The following is a 23,760-nucleotide window of genomic DNA, read 5'->3' as shown; positions in this document are numbered from 1 at the left end:
TCTCAGCTAAAGGAGGTAGCTGAGGGGTTGGGGCAGAGTGTGGGGTCAGTCCCGGCAAGTCCCCTCACCGGCGATCGCCGTTATTATCAGTATAACGGCGGCCACCGGTAACAGACATTGCCAGCGCAGCTGAACGCTTTCATCTCTTCTCACAGTGAATCCACAGTGAGAGGAGATGAGAACATGTCCCCCCCTGTCCCCAGAATTAACCCTAGTGACCTGGTCACTGACCCTCCCCTCCCTGGGCGGCCATCTGATCCAAGATGGCCGCCACCATCACTGTGAACAGACTCTGTTCACAGTGATGGATTCCTAAAAATGATTAAAGCTTCATTCACTCCACCACCGGAGGTGGCGGAGAGCATGGGGCAATGATCGGTGACCACCCGGTGTGGTCCCAGTACAAGTGATCAGCGGTATATACTATATACCACTGATCGCTTTTTCCAAATGGTGCCGGCACTTTTTTACGCCTGTCACCAAAGTCAAGTGCCCTGGATTACCCGTAACTACCCTGGATTACCTGTAACCACCCCAGATTACCTGTAACCACCCCAGATTGCCCGTCACCACCCCAGATTACCCGTCACCACCCCAGATTGCCTGTAACCACCCTAGATTACCTGTAATCTCCCCAGATTGTCTGTAATCTCCCCAGATTGCCCGTATCCACCCCAGATTGCCCGTATCCACCCCAGACAGCCCATAACCATCCCAGACAGCCCATAACCATGCCAGACAGCCCATAACCACCCCAGATTGCCCATAACCACCCCAGATTGCCAGTCACCTCCTCAGATTGCCTGTCACTACCCCAGATTGCCCGTAATTTCCCCAGATTGCCCGTAATCTCCCCAGATTGCCCGTATCCCCCCCAGATAGCCCATAACCATTCAGGACAGCCCGTAACCACCACAGATTGCCCATAACCACCCCAGATTGCCACAGACTGCCTGTAACTACCCCAAATTGCCTGTAACCCCCCCCCAGATTGCTCGCAATCACCCCAGATTGCTCGCAACCACCCCAGATTGCCCGTCACCACGCCAGATTTCCCGTTGCAACCCCAGATAGTCAGTGAAGTGAACACCACCAGATTGCCCGTCACCACCCCAGATAGCTAGTGAACACCCCCAGATTGCCCATCACCACCCCAGATAGCCAGTAACCACCCCTAGATAGCCAGTGAACACCCCAAGATTGCCCATAACTACACCATATAGCCAGTAAACACCCCCAGATTGCCCGTAACCACCCCAGATTGCCTGTAACCACCCCAGATTGCCCGTGACCACCCCAGATTGACCGTAACCACCCCAGATTGCCCATAACCCCACCAGATTGCCTGTTGCCACCTCAGATAGCCAGTAAACACCCCGAGATTGTCCATTACCACCGCCAGATAACCAGTAAACACCCACATATTGCCTGTAACTAAAATGACACTCCTTCTCTTCTGAGCCCTGCTGTGTGTCCATGCAGTGGTTTATGCCCACATATGGGGTACCATTGTACTCAGGATAACCTCTGTTACAAATTTTGGGGTGCTATTTCTCCCCTGTTCCTAGTAAAATTGAGAAATTTTAAACTAAAAAAACATGTTATTGAAAAAAATTTTTTTTTTTTCATTTTTACGGTCTAGTTTTGAATACTTTCCTCCAATACCTGTGAAGTCAAAATGCTCACCACACCCCAAGATAAAATCCTTGAGGGGTGTAATTTCCAAAATGGGGTGACTTTTGGGGGGGTTCTATTCTGTAGACATTACAGGGGCTCTGCAAACGCACCTGGTGCTCAGAAACTTCTTCAGAAAAATCATGCACTGAAAATGCTAATTGGCGCTCCCTTCCTTCTGAGGCTTGCTGTGTGCCCATACAGTGGTTTATGCCCACATATGGGGTACTGTTCTACTCAGGAGAAGCTGCGTTACATGTATTGGGGTGATTTTTCTCCCCTGTTCCTCGTGAAATTGAGAAATTTCAAACTAAACAAACATGTTATTGGAAAAATTCTATTTTTTCATTTTTACTGTCTTCTTTTGAATACTTTCCTTTAATACCTGTGGGGTCAAAATGGTCACCACACCCCAAGATGTATTCTTTGAGGGGTGCACTTTCCTAAATGGGGGGACTTTGGAGGGGGGTTATTCTGCTGACACTACAGGGGCACTGCAAACGCACCTGGCACTCAGAAACTTCTTCAGCAAAATCTAATCTGGAAATGCTAATTGGCGCTCCTTCCCTTCTGAGCCCCACTGTGTGCCCATACAGTGGTTTACCCCCACATATGGGGTACCGTTGTACTCAGGAGAACCTGCGTTACATATATTGGGGTGAGTTTTCTCCCCTGTTCCTCATGAAATTGAGACATTTCAAACTAAACAAACATATTATTGGAAAAATTCTATTTTTTCATTTTTACTGTCTTCTTTTGAATACTTTCCTCTAATACCTGTGGGGTCAAAATGGTCACCACACCCCAAGATGTATTCTTTGAGGGGTGTATTTTCCAAAATGGCGTGACTTTTTGGGGGGTTCTATTCTACTGACACTACAGGGGCTCTGCAAACGCACCTGGCGCTCAGAAACTTCAGCAAAATCTGAACTGGAAATGCTAATAGGCGCTCCTTCCCTTCTGAGCCCCGCTGTGTGCCCATACAGTGGTTTACGCCCACATATGGGGCACCATTGTACTCAGGAGAACCTGCGTTACAAAATTTGGGGTGCATTTTCTCTCATGTTTATTATGAAAATGAGATTATTTAATCTTAACAAATATATTATTGGAAAATTTCTATTTTCCATTTTTTTCCGGCCTAATTGTGAATACTTTCCTCCAGCCCCTGTAGGGTTAAAATGCTCATTATACCCCTAGATTAATTCGTTAAGGTGTCTAGTTTCCAAAATGTGGTCACTTATGGGGGTTTCCAGTATACAAGCCTCCTAAATCAACTTAAAAAAAGAACTGGTCCCTAAAAAAATCAGTTTTGGAAAATTTGATGATTTGCTGATACATTTCTAAGCCCCGTAACACCCTAAAAAAGTGAAATATGTTTACGAAATGAAGCCAGAATAAAGAGGACATATTGATAATGTGACTTACTAACTAATTTTTGTTATGTGCCTTTTTTTTTTAGAAGCAAAGAATTTCAAAGTTTGTAAAGTGCAAAATTTTCAAATTTTTCATTATATTTTGATGTTTTTCACAAAAAACACACAAGACAGTGACCAAATTTTGCCACTAACATAAAGTACCATATGTTACGAAAAAACAATCTCAGAATCACTAGCATACGTTAAAGCATCACTGAGCTATAAGCGCATAAATGAGACAGGTCAGATTTAGAAAAATGAGCCTGGTCATTAAGGCTCAAACAGGCTTGGTCCCTAAGGGGTTAATAGGGGTTTTGTTTCCAGTAACACATATACATACATTGTAACAGGATTTGCTCCCCTGGATCACAGTCCCCTGGGTTAAGCAGGCACTTTTGGAACACATAGTTCACTCCAGCCATGTATGGTGCAACTGGCCATAACCAGTTTTATTTTCTTCAAAAGTAGGAAAAATAAACAAATGAAACAAATAAAAAATAGGCCACCTGGCCACTAGCTAAGCATTAAAGGTGTTTTCTGGGCAATATAAAAAAAAAAGTTCTGTAAAGGAGATTTTAAAAATTACACCTGCTTCAGTAACCAGTTGGCTGAGCAGACAGCTCCAGTGAGGAGCCGAGGAGTGGGGAGCACAGAACTGGGGGGTGTTTACAGCACCCTCTGCTGCCCATCATTTTTTATTTACGTTGTGTCCACTGAACAGTTCTCCAACAAAACTGTTTGGGAGGGTGCAGATGGACTAGCCACAATCAGTAAGTAAGGGGCAACATGGACCTAGCCACACCTCTGCATATATGTTGTTAGACCCAAATTAAACTAAAGGATCTGTCAACAATATAATTTGTGGGGAGGCATCCTGACAGTTCTGTCATAACCAGGCATGCATATTTAGGAAGTCACGGAGATAGGGATAGGGATTGTTCCTTGACAGCTATTTCATGTGTATAGCCAGGTTATGAGACAGATTTGTTACAGATTCTGTGTTTGAATGCAACACAAACCTAGATAGCACTGAATATCACTAAATAATATTTCACACTCTGTAGTCTGACCAGGACCCCTTTTTACGCCATGCTTGGGGAGTGGAATGAATAACATACACTTACTCGCTTGGCTTCTGTGCTGCCGCTTGCTGACATGAAGTAGCACTTCGGTAGCAGAAGCAGGACACAGCGGCTACAGCAGCTGAATGGTCGACCGGGCCTGCTACATCAAGTCAACAAATCCGGAAGCTTCAGCACAACGGGGACCAGAGTAATGGAATATGGGCAGCAGCACAGAAACCAGGGAGGTAAGTATGTTATTTTTTCATTAACCCCCTCCCAAAGCATGGCACAAAAATTGTTCCTGTCCAGACAACCCCTTTAATATAATAGATGTTTTATAAAAGGAAACGTAAACTATTGTAGGATTCCTATGTAACAAGAAGCAGACTAACATTAACTAAAAGACCATACAAGTAATTCTCAAGTACCTTATTAGACAGTGCATGCTTTGTGTTAAATTCTTTGAAATGTTGTCTTCCTTTATATGACAGCTAGAATACAGAGCTATAGCACACAATGAATAATACATTCTATAACATTTTGTTCAAGAGAATATCTCTGTTAAAGAAATTGGGGAAAACACAGGCTTTGTAGTGGGTCACATCTATGCACAGTATCTCAGTTGAGTGCCATCTTTTTCTCAAAGAAGTCCAATCCATGCCATCTCATTTGTATTTGGGGTTTATCTTTCTTGTGCTTAAAGCATACACAATATAATTTCCATTTCGTGAACCAGGCTTTGGAATAGGGTACATGACATTTGAAAGCAGTATCTTAGGAATCATCTTTCATTGGATTCACAGGATATCTTAAAAAAACATGACAACTTGATAATACTTACTTTCTCTTGCTCATTTTATGCAATGCATTCTTTTTCCTGACAATTCTAAGATCGTGATAAGGAGGTTTTTGACATAACAATCCAGTTGGATTTTCTTGCTTGCACGGACCTGAATGCTCTAAAAGACAATAAATCATTATATCAGTTCACAATATATGAATGGGGGCCAGCAACTCATAACCACAGAAAAATTAGGAATTTCCTCTTAGTTTTAGAAATTGCACATTATGTGATTCAGAACTACTGTTAAACGAATGTGACATTCAGCATCATCTAAGTATGTGATTTAGACATGGAATTAAACATTAAAAAAAAAGTTTTTCTGGGAAAACCCTAAAGTTTACCCCATAACCTCCATGCACTAAACAAATACCCACATACCTACCTCCCCCACTTGCCTAGTGTTGCAGCTGTCAGATGTCTTCCAGTTGCTTCCTCTCGGTTGTTCTTCCTTCTTCTAATGTTGCCCTGATCCCTTTTCAGCCAATTGCAGAGCAGTGAATCAGGATGTCATCAGAACAACAAAGGAGTTGCGACTAGAAGTTATCACAGCTAGAAAGGTGGGGAAAGGAGTAGGTGGGCATTTCTAACTTTAAGGTTTTCCTGGAAAACCTCTTTAAAAATTAAGGGCCAACAAATAAAAATGCACTTAAGAATTAAAAACTTGTTGTACTAGAGACACATCACATGCCTCTTTTCTCACTGTTCTCTCTTCTTCTTCATGGTTCACCCTACTTCACCCTACAATATCTCTGAAGAGAACATTTTTAATGTACCAAGCAGCACTACAGCTGAGACACTCCAGAGGAACATGCATATAGCTGTAAATATAGAAATTATATAATAAAGAAGAAATGAATTTAGTGGACTGTAGTTCTTTACATTAGTAACCATGCCCAGTGTCTGATTGGCCCAACAAAGGACTGAAGGATCCTCCAGTGGGCCCTTACATCGGTGCACTAACCTCTGCTGCAGAACAGTAGTTGGAGACACGGGTGGGCTATGTGCGACCAGTAAGGTCAGACAAGATGCCAGCTACACTAGAAGGAGACAGCAGGATATTGTGTTATATACCTATTCACGCTGCATATCCCCTGCATCCTGCCACAGCCAATTTGTGCAGCCCCAGGCCACAAGGGGCCTAATAAGAGATGAGCAAATCTTTTAAAAATTCACTTTGCTATTGTTTGCAAATTTTTACCGCAAAATTCGTGAACTTAAGCAAGTTGTCAAGTGGCTGAGCCGAGAGTGAAGGCAACTGAAGACTGAAGAGGACAACGGGGCAGCGCAGACAGGTAAATAAACCTTTTTTTTTTTTTTTTTTTTTGCAAATTTTATCGAAAGTAGCAAAAATTTGCTTCATTAACTAAGAACGTTTTTGCTAAATTCACCAGGTTCATCTCTAGGCATAATAGTGCAGAGGAGACCTAATACAATACATGAGGCACACATCTAATGCTATACAAGAGGTACAGAGATTGCTAATGTTATACAGGAGGCACAAAAGAAGCCACAATACAGGGAGAACAGAGAGGGCATAATATACAAGTCCTTCCCGGAGGGATATCTGGCTAGTCCTGTGTTTTGAGACTCTTCAATGAGGCTCCACGGACTCCTCTTTTGCATACTCATGTTTCCCAGGGGGCAATGCACCTAGGACTTCACTGCATTGAGCGCTTTCATTAGCAGCCGGCAGTGTTGTCATTTGGCTGTTCTCCCTGAGTTCAGCAATCTGTTTCTCATAATATACAGGGGGCACAGAAGGGGCCTAATACAATACAAGATGCACAACAGGGACTAAATACTATGCAGGAGTCACAGAGGGGGCTAAATACTATGCAGAAGGCATAAAGAGGATAACTCCCTGGGGAAGCGGGAAAGAGATGATTGACAGTGGGGAAGTGAAGTGAAGCGCACTACTGCATACTTTTCCCCTTTCGTTATCAAGATTTGTGGGGCTCTATGAAGTGAGTCCCTGTGATATGTCAAAAAACTTTCTAAATGACAGGTACGCTTTAAGCTTCCCATATGACTATATAACATGTTTAAAACACAGAATCTATCTTTCATTAAGAAACAGTTAAGAATTCAAAATATAAATGGGTCCCTTCTCCACTGCATTTCATCTGTCATACTAGTTAACATAAGAGGGAGATTTATCAAAGGGTGTAAAATTTAGACTGGTGCAAACTGGCAACAGCAACCAATCACAGCTCCTCTTTCCTTTCACCAGAGCTAGAAGCTGAGATGTAATTGGTTGCTGTGGCCAGTTTGCACCAGTGTAAATTGTACACCCTTTGATAAATGTCCCCCAAGAAGTAAAAAAAAAATATTAAGATCCTTGAAATTCTAGGAAACTAACTCTAACAAGAACATTGGGAGGTTTCTGTATCTCTAACTTTTGAAAATTGCAGATTGTTCCTTCATAATTAAGGCTGCAGAATAATTACAGTGGTACCTGACTTATAAAAGGTCACAAGTCTTGCTGGTTAAATTACATTTTATAATGAAAAGTGCTCTTTGTAATAATTCTCATACACAAGATTTGCAAAATGCATTTTTAGGACAGATAAATACACTATGCTAATGAACATTCACTACATGATTTGATAACTAAAAAAAAAAAAAGAAAATGTGACTTTAAGATTAATTGTTTAATAATGAGACTATTTTTTTTATGTTTTTCATTTTTACTAGATTTCATTAATCTTCTTTCTTTCCTTTATCATTGTAATTTACAATGGTGGATTAAAGCTAAACTCAAAATTGTATTTTCATGTATATTGTGTATAAGTATACACAAACACATACATCCATAGATACATACATACATACTTACATACATACATACAGTATTCGGGCAGATTTGTAAAAGTTAGTGCAAAGAAAAAGAACTTTCAAGTATTTTAGATAGTATTGAAACACTTACCGTTGATGGTACTAAGCCTGTATACAGAATGTGTTGAGTAGTCTCTAGCTGCAGGGCTATAGTTGTTTGCAATTGAATCACTATAAAGAAAAATAAGTGGTTTTTTAAAAAATATTCCAGGTGGTTTACTTTTAAGATGACAAAGACTTTAAAGATTAAAGGGTGTCTAATGTTTCCCCCACGATCACTAAAATGGTCAGGCAGCAGTACTCGGCTGAGTGTTGTGCCTGTTTCTGCTCATCACCACTTAGTTCTGCTTGGAGAGCAGACTGGGCATTGTACAGTTTTTAAAAAACAACAGTGAGGATCCACATCACTTAGACAAGGTAGAATACTACAGACAATAAAGAAAGCTATAAAAGAATAATTGGAGTTCCTTAATTATTTACTTTTTAATTACTAATTAATTACTAAGAACCACCAAATTAAAAGGTATATACATATACCACCCATAGCAAACAATCACAGCTCAGTTTTCATTTCACTAGAGCTGTATAATGTACTGCTGTTGGTTGCTGTGGGCAGTTTACACTACTTCCTGTTTTACACACTTTCATAAATCTGGGTCTGTAACTCGTAATAAACAGAAAAATGGGGGGGGGTAATCTCTCACCCCATCTTTTTGTATTGTTAGGCCGTTAAATAAGCGAACCCCATGCTGGAACCTGTACCTTCAGACTACTTCAGTAGTACCTCAGTTCAGTTCAAACTATTTGGTTCTCAAATAATTATTGTTCAGCTGACAGTTATCAGTGATGTTTAGGTACCTTTGTTCAGAGCAAGGAATTTCTTCATTATGATGAGGGTCTCTACTCCTTTTAAACAGGGTTTCCTGGCCAAAAGCAGAAAACTTCTGCTCTGGACACTTCTGCTTATAACATTATAAAAAAAGCCTGCCTCCGAAAGCTATAAACCTTACAGTTCCCTATCCCCTGTTCTGTTCTAGCGCTGTAGAACAGCACTATATAAAGCAGGGTTAGTTCCTCTGTATACTTTATATTCTTATTTACAGTGCACAGGACAGGCAATGAGGCTGCCAGACATGATTGAGATGTCCAGCAGCCTCTGCAGAAGGTGTAGTGAATGCTATTAGTGCTTCCAGCAAAGTGAGCAGTGGTAGCATCCATTGCTCACAGTGCAGAGTCTGCTGGACATTGGGATTATATCTGTCAGCCTCTCCAGCCTGTGCACTGTACATAAGAATATACAGTACATGGGAGAACAAACCCTGCTCTATATAGCACTGCTCTGCAGCGCTAGAATGGAGCAGGAGGTTGGGAACTGCAGGCACTATAGCCCTGCAGTTCCAAACAAACAGTGGTGGCAGCAGAGGGGCCTTGTAAAAAAAACTATACATTTCAAAAAAAAAGTTATATTACAAAGTAATATAACTTTATTGAACCAATGAATTAGAAAAAAAGAAAAAAAATAGTGTCAGTTGGTGAATCCCTTTAACCCCTAGACGAACTATGACATATCGGTACGTCCTGGAAGTCTGTGCCCAGACGACCCTGGATGTACCGGCACATCCTGTGCTATGAAGCACGCTCCGGAGCGGAGCGTGCTTCATAGCAGGTGGGGGCCAGCTACAGCGTGACATTAACTCCTTAAATGCGCGGCCACAGCGTTTAAGTGTAAGTGACAGGGGAAGTCCCTCACCTGCCTCCGTGTGGTCCCATTGGCGATCTGTTCTCTGAGCCTGCACAGGCAGGCTCAATGAGCAGAGCGCCGATAACACTGATTAATGCTATGCCTATGGCATAACAGTGATCAGTGATGAAAATGAAAGTATTGTATGTACAAGTCCCCTAAAGGGACTTAAAATGTATAAAAAAAAAGTTAAAATCATTAATACACTACCCCAAAACCCCTCCCCCAATAAAAGTTTAAATCACCCCCCTTTCCCATTATATAAATAAAACATATAAAAATAAATAAATAAACATATAATATTTCGTAGCGTGCGTAATTGTCCGATCTATTAAAACATAACAAGCGTCATTGCGAACGGTGAACGGCGTACACGAAGGAGGGAAAAAAGTGCGCGGATTACGGATTTTATGTTATTATATATATATAAAAAAATTAATAAAGTGATCAAAACGTCCGATCTTCACAAATATGGTATTAATAAAAACTATAGGTCATGGCGGAAAAAATTACACCACATACAGCCCCGTAGGTGAAAAAATAAAACTGTTATAAACATCACAATAGGCCCATTTTATTATTAACTAATTGCCAAAAAAAAAAGGTTTTATTAAAAAAAATATCCAGTATATAACATTAGAGAATCTGTGTAACCTGCATATGGTTTTGTTTGGACTGACCTATAGAGTAACAGTATTATGTTGTTTTTACCGTATAGTGCATTACGTAGACACAGCAACCCCCCAAAAGTTACCATATTGCATCCTTTTTTATGATTTTACCTATTTATATCTGCATAAATAATATATTTGGGGATTCCGTCATACATGTTATGGTAAAATGAAAGACGCCATTACAAAGTACAACTATTCCTGTAAAAAAACAAGCCCTTACATGGCCTTGTAGATAGAAAACTGAAAGTGCTAGAGCTCTTAGGGCAGAGGAAAAAACGAACGCACAAAGATCACTGGGTCATTTTGGGCCTGGTCCTGAAAGGGTTAAGCCCTTAACCTTTAGGGGTCATAGCCAGTTTTTATTATTGCCCTTTCCTTTTTTCGTCCTTGTGTATAAAAGGCCATAGCGCGTGCATTTTTCAACGTAGAGACCCAGATGAGCACTTATATTTTGCGCCACTAATTGTACTTTGCAATGGCACATGTAATCTTAAATGTGTGGTGAAATTGAAAAAAATAAAAAAAACTATTTTTTTTATGGGGGGGGGGGGGGGTGTTTTTACGCGGTTCGCACTAGGGTAAAACTGACTTGTTATATATGTTCCTTAACCCTTTCAGGACCAGGCCTGAAATGGCTTTAAGGACCAAGGCAAATTTTATGAATATGACATGTGTCACTTTATTTATTAATAACTTGGGAATGCTTTTACATATCCTTGTGATTCCAAGATTGTTTTTTCGTTAGATATTCCACTTTATGTTAGTGGTAAATTTGAGTTTATATCTTTAGAATTTTTTGGTGAATAACTCCAAAATATTGTTAAAAATGTTTAAAAAGCGCATTTCTCTAAATTTGAAAGTCTCTGCAAATAAGGTAAATAGTAATACGTCATTTATTATTTATTAATTCATATCTATAACATGTCTACTTTATATTAACAACATTTGGTGAACATGCTGTTACTTTTTTAGGATATTAGAGGCCATAAATGTTTAGTAGCAATTTTCAAAATTTTCATGAAAATTTCAAACTCAGAAATTCTTTAGGCACCAGTTCAGTTTTGGAGTATATTTTAGAGGCCTGTATACTAGAAGTCCCCATAATTTACCCCATTTTGAAATCTTCACCCTTTCAAGTATTCAAATTGACATTCATACCGGTTTTTCACCCTTAAGACATTTCACAGGAATAACTGCAAAGTAGGAGTGAAAAGTTAACATTTTCATTTTCTTTCCAGAGACTCCTATGTAATCCTATGTGTTTTTTACCACACCAATTACTGTTACTGATCCACCAATGCCGACGATTGCCGATGCTGGACCCCCAAAGGTGACAGTTTAGTTGTAGCTCCCGGGCACTGTTTGTGTAAACAGCGAGCATTGGAAGCAGGTCAGTAAATGTACTGACTGGTGCTGGAACTCTCATCCTACAAGTCAGTACATTTACTGACTTTAGCGGGAAGGGGTTAAATCAGTACAATTACGACAATATGTAACTCTTATTTTATTTGATGGCTTTTAAAAAATTTAAACCTTTAAAAGTATATATATATATATATATATGTTCCTTAAGATTGCTCTATTATTATGCTAATAACACTTTTATGCATTGGTCTATGGTGCTGTGTGAGATTTCATTTTTTGCTCCATGATGTGTTCTTGTGTTCGGTACCTGCGTATATACAACTTTTTGATCACTTTTATTACAATTTTTCTAGATTTGATGCGACCAAAAAAGCACAAATTTGCACTTTGGAATTTACCGTTCAAAATCAGGAATGGGATAATTTAATATTTCAGGCGATTACACACGTGGCTATACCAAACATGTTTATTTATTTTTATTTATAAAATGGGGAGGGGGTGATTCAAATTTTAGGGGAGGGGATTTTTTATTAATAAAAAAAAAACATTTTCTTTTTACACACATACTAGAAGTCCTAGTCCTAGGGCAATATTGTCAATAATTATTGTCAAGGAGTTAAGGTCAATTTTCATTTTTGCACCTTCATATTGTCCTTCTCATGTTAAACTTCTTCAGGACTGAACCAGTTTTGTTTTTGCATGTTTGCTTTTTTCTCTTTGTGTTTTAAAGACCCTAGCACATTTTTAAACCTACAGACCCACATGAGCCCCTATCTTCTGCGACACTTATTGTTCTTTGCAAAGACAGACTTAGTTTTTTTATAAAAAATGCTGCAAATGCTGCATTTCGGGGGGTTTTGTGTTAATGCAGCGTTTTTTTACCATTTTTTAATGGCCTTTGTCAGTTTAAACAGCGACATTTAAATGGTTAATTAGCCAACGCAGTGATCACTACAGTCAGGGAGCAGTGTAGTAAAGAGTGGGGTTACACTGTGATTAGAGATGAGCAAAGCAAATGGAAATTTGTTTTGTGAGGTTCACGAATTTTGGGTCAAATTTGATAATATTCACAAATTGAATCTTAACTAGTTTAAATAAACAGCCAAACTATAATAGCTACAGAACTGGGACTATTACAGAAGGGCGAATTTATTAATGCATGTTCTTGTACATGTGTCAAAAAATGGAAAATCACAATTTTAAAAAATGTCAATCAGCCAGTTAATCATTCAATTTTCGCCAAGGACAGAAGTGCACATCGGTGGGACAGCAGCGGAACATCTATTTTCTCCCAGGACAGCAGTAGATATTGGTAAATGCATGGCGTAAAGTGACACTTTAAAAAATTTTTAGAACACAGTAGGAGTAAGGCGCACACTCAGTTCAATAATGAAACCAAACTTGTATAACACAGTAGGAGTGGCATGCGACCACTGATTATGTATGAGGCATGCTTAGTTCACTATTGAAATCAAATTTTTAGAACACAGTAGGGGTAGAGTGCAACCACTGATTATGTAAGGCACACGCTTAATTCACTGATCCTAGTAACTTGGTATAACTCAATAGGAGTTCACAGTGCCCAGGGAGTGAATAATATGGACTTTGTCTTTACTGGTGCCAGTGAATTCCTATAGGCACCCAGTTACTTGGTAAACTGGACACATAGCTGACAGCTACAACAAAATAATTACCCACAATCAACCCTCCTATCCTCTCCATCCCTATATCGCTCTGTTAGTCTCTCCTTGCTCTGCAGTTCATTGGACGGGCACTAGGGATTATGGTTAACCCCTTTCTCCCACCTAGTGACGCTCCACACAGCTAACATGTGCCACTGCCATGTTTTTTGCAAATTTCTTAACTAATCCATATGAATTTGCTTCGCACATTGACAGCTCAATTCACAGTTAATCTTGCTTTGCCAGATTCTCTGTCTTCGCACCGGATTCTCTGTTCTTGTACAATACTGAATTGTAATGCCACTTTCTTAGGGGGCCAGAATTTTACACTACTATGACTTTTTTGGCCATGACAACCAATCCCCCAGCCCCCACCACTGCTTTATAGACTTTACATTCTAATAATGTGTTGATAAAGTAAAGTAACAAACAAAAAAAAAACACTTTTTTTTCTCCAATATTTTTTTTCTAGCAATCATTTACCCATTAACCAAACTACAATTTAACCAACTATAACACCAGAAACCCTAAAATCACAATTTTGAGTAATGACCATTTCCAAATTGGAGATACTGCTGACTGTCTGCATCTTCATACAGGGAGGCTGATTTCTTCTGCAAATATCACATTGGATTAATGAGTCAGCTCGTAACAGCCATCAGCCAAGTTACCAAAACGGAAGCTAATTTCTTTCTCGTTTATCTGAACATCATTTATCTAGGAACATTACTGGATTCTTTCTGAGCATATTCCCTTCTTGTTCTTTCTCTGAATGTCTATTTCTTTATCTATCACTCTATTCCAATCACCAATAAATATCTAGTAAATTTGATTAATAAAACCAAAAGTGCAGCCTTGCTTTGCTTTTTATGTTTCTTAAAGTCAGCATTTTACCACTGCTGGCATTCAGTAAAGAAATTAGTGACTTGCAAACCTGATCTCTGTTGCTGAATAATGTTCTAAACAAGACAAAAGTTCAGTCTGTGTATAATGTGTAACGCCTGGAGTAGTGGATCCACTGGACCGGCACCAGCGATGGCACAAACCTCACCAGGGAGCGGAGTCTAAGGGGCCGCTGGTTTTCACCAGAGCCCGCCGCAAGGCGGGATGGACTTGCTGCGGCAGGCGACCCCCAGGTCGCTACCCCTGGCTTGGTTGCTGGTGTCGGCAGGCGAGGCGTGGCAGGAGATGGCACAGGCAATGGTCTGCAGGTGAGAGCGCACGTGACAGGCTGGACACGGGAACAGGTGGAGAGACAGGGAAACAGGAACCAGGAACAGGGACTTGGGACCAGGTAACGGACAGGACACAGGAACAGGGACTTGGGACCAGGTAACGGACAGGACACAGGAACAACAGGGAGCTGGGCCAAACGCTATGGGAAGCATGTAGAGGCTCCAACACAGGGGACAGGGCATGCTGGGATTTATAGGGGAGTGATTAGGTGCAACTACCAATTAGGAGCGCACTGCCCCTTTAAATCTGAGACAGCCGGCGCGCGCGCGCCCTAGGAGGCGGGGACGCGCGCGCCGGCCGGCACAGCGGGAGACAGGAGCGTGGAGAGGTGAGGCGCCCCCCGGGGCCGAGGTGATAGCAGCGCCGGGTCCCCGACTATGGACACCGGCTGCTGCATGGGGCAGGAAGCGGTCGCGGCGGCGGCCCGGAACGCGGGACGCCGCCGCGGCCGTGACAGTACCCCCCCCCTTTGGCCTCCCCCTCTTTCTTGCCTGCAGATGGCACAGGAAGCCACAAAGTCTTTGACATCTTGAAACAGACTAGGCCACCAGTAGTGGCGAGAGATCCGTTGGCCGGTCTTACGGACTCCAGGGTGCCCGGCCTCCAACGAGGAATGACCCCACTTCAAAATACCTCTTCGAAGCGCAGGGTGAACATGAGTCTTTCCGGGGGGTACTCTCTGAAGCGAGGAGGTGACGACTGGTGCTAGGCGATCAGGCGGTAAAACATGGCAAGGGACTGTGGGTCTGTGGACGAGGACCTTCTGTAAGTTCTCCCGGTGGTGAGAGGACACGACCTTAGTCTTGGGTACGGAGAGAGGGTACACCTCGGCAGAGAAGGCATCCGCCGAGTCTTGGTCTTCTGCCGGTAGGTCGGGTAGAGGCTTGGCTGGGACAGGAAACGACATAATACACTTGGTCTGAGGTGACCTGAGACACTGGTTGGAACAGTCCTGACCCCAACTGAGAATCTCCCCGGTTCTCCAGTCCAGTTGAGGGGCATGTTCTTGCAGCCACGGGAGTCCCAGGAGGACCGCGGGGGAAGAATGGGGCAGGACGTAGAAGGATATCTCTTCTTGATGTAAAGGACCCACCTGGAGGACTAAAGGTGCGGTCTGGTAGTACACACGGTCGGTAAGAATTTCGCCTGTGACCGAGGAGATAGACAGGGGCCTGGCTAGTCGGGTCACGGGTAGCCGCCATCTTTGGACCAATGTTGCCGCAATAAAACTGCCTGCTGACCCAGAATCGAGGAAGGCAGTAGTCTGATGATTTCGTCCTGAGAGAGTCCGGATGGAAACTGGCATAGACAGACTTGGAATGGTGGCATTCACACCTAGGGACACCTGTCCCACCGGACCTAGGTGCGAGCATTCTCCGGATGTTTGGGGACGTAGGGGACATCCCAGCCGGAAGTGATCGGAACCACCGCAATAGAGACAGAGATTCTGCTCCAGGCGCCGGATTCTTTCATCAGGCGTCAGGTGAGCCCGTTCCACCTGCATAGGAATCTCAGGAGAGGGTTGGGACATCGAAAGGTCAGGATTCTGGAAAACCGGCGCCAGCTGGGGATGGCGACGGGAACGGGTTAGTAAATGTTCATGCCGAACCTCCTCCTCCCTCTCCGAAAAACGAGTATCAACTCGGGTGGCCAGTAGAATGAGTTCGTTCAGGGAGGTAGGCAGGTCTCGGGCAGCGAGCACGTCTCTCACACGACTAGACAGGCCCTTCTTGAAGGTGGCCAATAGGGCGGCCTCGTTCCAGTCCAATTCGGCTGCCAGGGTGCGGAACTGGATGGCGTAGTCACCAACAGAGGAGCTGCCTTGAGAGAGGTTGAGGAGAGCAGTCTCGGCTGAAGAAGCACGGGCAGGTTCCTCAAAGACGGAGCGAAACTCGAATAGGAAGGCCCGGAGATTGGCAGCAACTGGATCATCACGGTCCCACAGTGGCGTGGCCCAGGCCAGGGCTCTACCTTCTAATAGGCTGATGATGAAAGCCACTTTAGAGCGCTCGGTGGAAAACTGACTACTCAAAAGTTCAATGTGCATGGTGCACTGAGTCAAGAATCCTCTGCACAACTTAGAGTCCCCAGAGTACTTGCTTGGGAGGGCCAGTCGGAGTGAAGAAGAAGCGTCAGGAGGTGGTATGCGCTGGGCAGTAGTCTGCTGCTGTAAGGCGGCAGTGAGTTGCTGGATCTGCTGTGACTGCTTCTGGATTTGTTGCGCCTGCTGAGTGACCACTCTGGCGACATCACGGAGATCAGGCACCTCGCCGGGATCCATGGTTGGAGCCTACTGTAACGCCTGGAGTAGTGGATCCACTGGACCGGCACCAGCGATGGCACAAACCTCACCAGGGAGCGGAGTCTAAGGGGCCGCTGGTTTTCACCAGAGCCCGCCGCAAGGCGGGATGGACTTGCTGCGGCAGGCGACCCCCAGGTCGCTACCCCTGGCTTGGTTGCTGGTGTCGGCAGGCGAGGCGTGGCAGGAGATGGCACAGGCAATGGTCTGCAGGTGAGAGCGCACGTGACAGGCTGGACACGGGAACAGGTGGAGAGACAGGGAAACAGGAACCAGGAACAGGGACTTGGGACCAGGTAACGGACAGGACACAGGAACAGGGACTTGGGACCAGGTAACGGACAGGACACAGGAACAACAGGGAGCTGGGCCAAACGCTATGGGAAGCATGTAGAGGCTCCAACACAGGGGACAGGGCATGCTGGGATTTATAGGGGAGTGATTAGGTGCAACTACCAATTAGGAGCGCACTGCCCCTTTAAATCTGAGACAGCCGGCGCGCGCGCGCCCTAGGAGGCGGGGACGCGCGCGCCGGCCGGCACAGCGGGAGACAGGAGCGTGGAGAGGTGAGGCGCCCCCCGGGGCCGAGGTGATAGCAGCGCCGGGTCCCCGACTATGGACACCGGCTGCTGCATGGGGCAGGAAGCGGTCGCGGCGGCGGCCCGGAACGCGGGACGCCGCCGCGGCCGTGACATAATGTTGATACAAAAACATGAAGAATAAGATTTTTCATAATTTGATTTCAAATTATACTGAACTGTACTAATGCAAAAATATGTACTTTTGTAAGATTTACACATTGAAGAATATTTAAATAGAAGTATTATCAGCAAATATTGGTGAAACAGCTAACAGACATATGGCGCAAAAAATACAATTATTTAAAATTATAGGGTTGTATGAGAATACAAAAAGTTCCACGTTTCTTCTAATTTAATAATCTATTGCAACAGCTTAAATTAATCAATAAACCTTAAGTTGTTCTAGAAAACATTAGAAAATATAAGCAATTGTAGGCACAAAAACACTATAATGGTGCGTTCACACCTACAGGATCTGCAGCTGATTTTCTGCAGCAGATTTCATTTATAACTATATTAATAACTGAACACAGCATCAAATCTGCTGCAGATCTGCTGCAGATCTTGTAGGTGTGAACGCACCCTAAGAATCTATTTTACTACAATTGTCAATAAATTTGAAAATTTGAGAAGAAAAAAGTATATCATGCAGCACTGGATTGTGAAAATGACTTCCCTAAATGGGGTTGGATATTTGTATTGTCATATTTGCATAATCATAATGTTGACCTTTCTGTTAAAGGAGTTGTCTGTTTTGAACAATGCTTTTTGTTCCAAAATCTAGTGTGTTTAATATTATTTTTTAATTATTATTAAAGGGGACCTATCAGCAGGTTAGACAAATCTAACCTGCTGATAACCCCCTATAACATCCGGGATGCTGAGGAGGAAGGTACATGTCTTACCTTCCTCCTCAGTGCCATTCCGATGCTGTTAGTCAGCTTAATATTGGCCAGGAGCATTGCTAGGAGCACTGTCCTACCCCCACAGTGTCATCTGGCCCATTGGTTATCCATTGATTTTCCCAGCCGAAGATTACGCCAACTAACAGCGCGGGACCAACATGGAGGAGGAAGGTAAGATATATATTTTACTGCTCTGAGTCCCGGGCGCTATAGAAGACCATCAGAGGTTAGATTGGGCATAGGTGTGTAGGTGCATAGGTGTGTATTACTGGTCCCTTCCTCTGAAAATTATAGAATGTGCGATAGCAGTGTGAGACAATGTGTGAGGAATCAACTTGTCATCTTTCTTAAGGATTAATTTAACAAAACCATGCAGGTTTTACATATTTAGAAACAAACAATACCCTTTAAGACTTTCCACCATTTCATACAGTGGCATCACAATCTCCCCCTCTTACTGGTTATACCTCTAGTTATACAACCAGCATTTGATAAGCTTTCCCTATGACCTAGCTGCACTGGTGACTTATTTTGAGGTTGTCAGAAATCACTACCCTTAAATCCTTCTCTTCTGAAGTCTTTGATAACACATAACTGTTGCTATGATAGTAAAGGTGGCCAACAGCGTAAGGTGTATGGGGGTGTCCCAACTTTCCACTGACAGATGATGTTTGTGTAGATAGGGGTCAGACATCATGGATTTTTACTGCACGACTATTGGCACCAAAGCAGTCTAGCTGCAAATTAGCCCTCCCCTCCTAAGGAACACATAAATGTTTGACCATGCTGAATGTTCATGTGTATGGAGAGGCCGGAAGGGATAACTGTGTTGATGAAATAGCCACACCACCAACTTTAACGATGGCCTTGGCCATTCTTTGTTCCCTCTTTATGGAGACTTTTTGCCTTTTTTATTGCCTATATAAAAATGCATACTGTAACTAGAAGAATAATTATATGGAGCAGCTAAGTAATATATTTAAATAATTTTAAACAAATTAAATTCTGATGCATCCCAAAACTTGAGTTATTCCGTTATTCCAGGTTTTAAAATGTCTATAAATGGATAATATTTCATTTAAAAGTATAGTATTTAAAAGACATGCCTTCCCTGATATAATGACCGCAATTATCTAGAAGTCACTATGGCTCAGTATGTAATTTACCAATCACAATTAGGCTACGTTCACACAGAGCAAAAGGAGCGGATTACGCAAGGAAATATTTCCGCCTGAAATCAACTGACGCTGAATTCCGAGCAGAATATAAGCAGAATGCAAGCAGAATCCCTGCGTATTCTGCTAGGAAAGTGTTCAGCTCGTAATCAGCTCTTGACAAATTCAGCGCGGAATACTCGAGGAATCCGCGCTGAATCCGCATGCATTCAGCGCTGAAATTCAGCGAGTATTTGGTGAGTAAACTAGACTATACCAGAACATATACTAGAATCCTCCTCCCCCCCCTTTTCCCCATTTCCGCGCTGATTCAGCGAGTAATTTCCGCTTGTATTACGCTTGTATTCCGCGCTGAATCCGCGCTGAATCCGCGCTGAAACAGAAAATCAGAGCCCCATTGATTTGTATAGGCTTCCGCTAGCGGAAGAATGAACATGTTCATTCTTCTGGCGGAAAGCGGATTAGTTCAGTGCGGAAATTCCACTGTGTGAACTGCAGAGCAGAATTTCCATTCAACACAATGGAAATTAGCTCTGCACCTATTTTAACGGCTGAAATTTCAGCGCTGATTCAGTGCAGAAATTCAGCTGCTTTTGCTCAGTGGGAACGAGCCCTTACTGTCACAAGTTGTGTAGTGTATGACAAGTCCCAAGGAAATCAAAATAATTTCCATACATTTGTTATCTCTGCATCAGTTTACCACTTTCAATAGAAATATAAAAAATACATTCAAAGTGTATTTTTCAGTTTGTGCAACAACTTTTCCCAGAAGGCATTTGAAAATATAAAGATTTTGTTGTTGAAAAGCAGTAAAATGATCTATTTTACAAGTGTCAATACATTTGACAATTTGAAAAAATACAGGTGTACCATTCAGTGGTGGATTATGGAAAGGGCTTCCCTTAATTGTAGTTTGTATTGCCTGCATATCCATAATGTTAGCCTATCAATTTTCGTATTTGCCAGCTTTGGATTTCCTGATGCTCACAATGAGCTGCTATGTAATAAACAGATTGGCTGGGATTTTATGAGTGAAAGTTGCTCTTTGCAATCATGTTCCTGAACATGGGATGACTACCATAGGAGGTCTAGAGGCCAAAAAAAGCAAAAGTGCTGTAGGAATTACATAAACAATATAGCTTAGTCAGCAAACTTCATGACTCCCAAGTTGTCAATTGCCCTCCAGTGGCTGCAAGTGGCTGTAGGGGGCCCAGCAAGCCATCTTTTGTAGATGAGAATGCTCTTTTCATTTATTTTATAGAAAATGTAAAGGTCGGCCTGTAATGTGGATAAACCCTACTTCTGTAAAGACTAAAAGCTGTACTATGTACTGTATTAGGGTATATGCACACGGAGTAATTCTGTCGGAAAACTCTGTGCAGAATCCGCCCCTCGTCCCTGTGCACTTCCACTTTCCTCTCCGCCAGCTCCACAGACGCCATTATATGCTCCCGGCGGATTCCGCTGTCCGCCCAACGAATTGACATATCAATTCTTTGGGCGAACAGCGGAATCCGCCAGAGCATATAATGGAGCCTATAAAGCCAGCAGAGAGGGAAGCGGGGACAAGTGGCAGATTCCGCATGGAGTTTTCTGACAGAATTACTCAGTATCCATATACCCTTATTCTAGACCCTTGTTTTAGGAGTAGCACATGTTGTTATTCTTCAGTTCAGTTATTTCCTTTCCACTGAAGCCATTTATATACACCAGCTTTCTAAGGGCTCACTGTTGTAGTAATTGGATTGCTAGAGACACAATAGCACTTTATGTAGAGTATAATACTCATGCTAAAGCCATATTATTGCATTAAAGCAGCACTCCCTTTTATTTAATTTTTTCAGCACCTGGGTGCCATGCTCACCCACCTGCTCCTGTCCTTTGTCCTTCATCCCACACAAGGTTCATCTTAATGCTGCTTTGGAGAGATCATAACTCACTGCTATGAAATGCTGGATTGAGTATCCCATAGAGAATCATACAGGGCGGTGACTACTGGTCTCTCCAAAGATGCAGCTTGTTAGAGATCGGGTCACATGGATCCTGCAGCCACACCAGAATGTCCCACATGGCATAAAGGCACTGCCCCAGGGACAAAGGATGGACACAGGTGAGTGAGCATGGCACCCTGGTGCTGGCTACCTGACAATAACTTAAAGGGGAGTGCTTCTTTAATTGGCTTATATTATAATTTGATTATAATTATATTTTGTATTACTAATAACTGAATTGACTGTTTCATTTATTAAACTCAACTACATTCTACTTGCATACAGTATATAGCTTGTATAGACTAAAAAGGTTTTGGTTTGACCTTTCAGTGACTCTCTGAACATCTCTATATAGCTGTAGCTTATTGTTGTCTATGTTATAAATGAAAGTTATAATTTGCAGCACTGTATACAGCTGATACCATGAAGCATGCTGCTGAGTACAGTCTTCGCTTATCACTTAAGAAACATTTTATTAAGGCAACAATGAAATTGTAGGTGTTCTGGCTACTCCACTTAGCCTGAGGCAGTCATTGACAGCCAGATTCCAGAAATAGGGCTGGAGTGTGAAGCCACTGAAGAAGACAATGTTAATTAACATTGGCTATGGGCATAGTTTACCATTTACGAAAATCTATCGAGATTAGTTAGGAAATGGCATGAATATATATTCATACAGTTGATATAGATATAGTATTCATTTAAAGTTGCTGTTGAGAGGCATGAATGAAAAAAATAAATATATATATATATATATATATATATATATATATATATATGCCCTGAAATGAATTTTTTTTTAATTCAATTAATAATGGCCATTGTAGATTGCAACACCATCCATTGTTAATTGAAAAAATACATTGACTTTCATTGACTTCTATGGAATCCCAGCCGGAGTGTATACACTCTGTGTACACTCCGGGTGGGATTCCTTGCAGCCACACAAAAAGCTGACACAACAGTTTTATGCGGCCGCTATTCAATGAAAAGTCCGACTGACAGAGCAGACAATGTAAAGTCCAGCTCCAGCGGCACTTTACATTGCCTACTTTGGTGATTTGGAATGTGGGTGCACTCGAATGTGCCGCATTCCAAATAAAAAGAAGTGAAGTTCATCCAGCCGGTACTGCAGTAGTGTCACAAAAGTGTCACAGAACGGCCAGTGTCATGTGCTCTGTGACTCAGGCCATATGGTTAATCCTGACACACAGGAAATGGCTGCTCTGCCAATCACTGGCTGCAGGGGTGACCGATTTAAGCCAGTGATCGAGCAGGTATTTCCTGTGTGTTAAAACAGGAAAAGGAAATGGGTGACATAAGTAATGTTTTGTTTTGTTTTTAAGCTAGTCTGCTCATTAGGAGGAGGGGGGCATATAAACAGACAACAACTTATTCATGAACCATTTACTGGCACTTTTAGTTTCATATGGATTGTTTGTGTAAAATAATTTTAACTCTGGTCACCTAGCATGTAAAGGAAAAGCATATCAACCAACTGAAATAATAACAGTTAAAAATGGTAACTTCACTGTAATTTCCGAACCTTCAGTGTGCTGAAGCTTTCTTTTGCACCAGCGTTGGTATTAGTCTATACTAATTGCAGAATTCTGTAACATAGCATATGTTATTAAGATATATCAGGCTTCAATCTCTGAACTACAAAAAAAAGTAGCCAACTATCTATGCAGTAGTTTGGCATTTTCTAATTTCCCCTTATTGTAGAGCTTTCCTAAAAAGGGGGTGGCGAGAACATAATAAAAAAGTCATAGAAACATAGAAGATCGTCAGCAGAAAAAAACCATTTGGTCCATTTAGTCTGCCTTTTAGTATTTCCCTTCTTATTATCTTAGGATAGATATAAGTTTATCCCAGGCATGTTTACTTTCAGTTATTGTAGATTTACCAACCATATATGCTGCAAGTATACTTACCAGTCCTGGTGCACCCACAGCTGTAGCACTGCCACTCCCTGTCTCATTGTTGCCAATAATCGGCTAGTGTAAAAGGTAAGTAAGTCACTGAGTAAGTAGTTTATTTGGGGCCATGATGTCACAAGAATCATGAGATACAGGAAACCAGTGGGAGCAAAAGAGTGATGGAGCTGCATATTTGGGGGCATCAGGATAGGTAAGAATAAAACCTAGTAGAGGTGGTCAGCGCCCAGTAGAATAAATGCTGTTTCCTTGTATCAGAGTGTGAGAGCAAGAAGGTATAGCCCCTGGACACCGGGGTATGCACAAAGAAGAAAAAAAGACTGGATTCCTTCAGCTCAC

At 42.3% G+C, this 23,760-nt stretch overlaps 1 protein-coding gene across 1 annotated transcript in view; it reads right to left on the bottom strand.

Moving 5' to 3' along the window:
- Positions 1-23,760, bottom strand: part of LOC138783023 (dynein axonemal heavy chain 3-like) — an 877,176-nt gene that overhangs the window by 743,252 nt on the left and 110,164 nt on the right. The window contains exons 3-4 of the mRNA XM_069957145.1: positions 7,927-8,006; positions 4,998-5,115 (exon numbers count right to left, since the gene is read on the bottom strand). Coding sequence (XP_069813246.1) covers positions 4,998-5,115; positions 7,927-8,006 — 198 coding nt within the window. The remainder of the gene's footprint in view (positions 1-4,997; positions 5,116-7,926; positions 8,007-23,760) is intronic.

This window comes from Dendropsophus ebraccatus, chromosome 1 (genome assembly GCF_027789765.1).
Source record: "Dendropsophus ebraccatus isolate aDenEbr1 chromosome 1, aDenEbr1.pat, whole genome shotgun sequence".
In the NCBI taxonomy this organism is placed as follows: Eukaryota; Metazoa; Chordata; class Amphibia; order Anura; family Hylidae; genus Dendropsophus; species Dendropsophus ebraccatus.
Note: the sequence above shows the minus strand (reverse complement) of the source record. Positions and strands in the feature narration are given on the sequence as shown.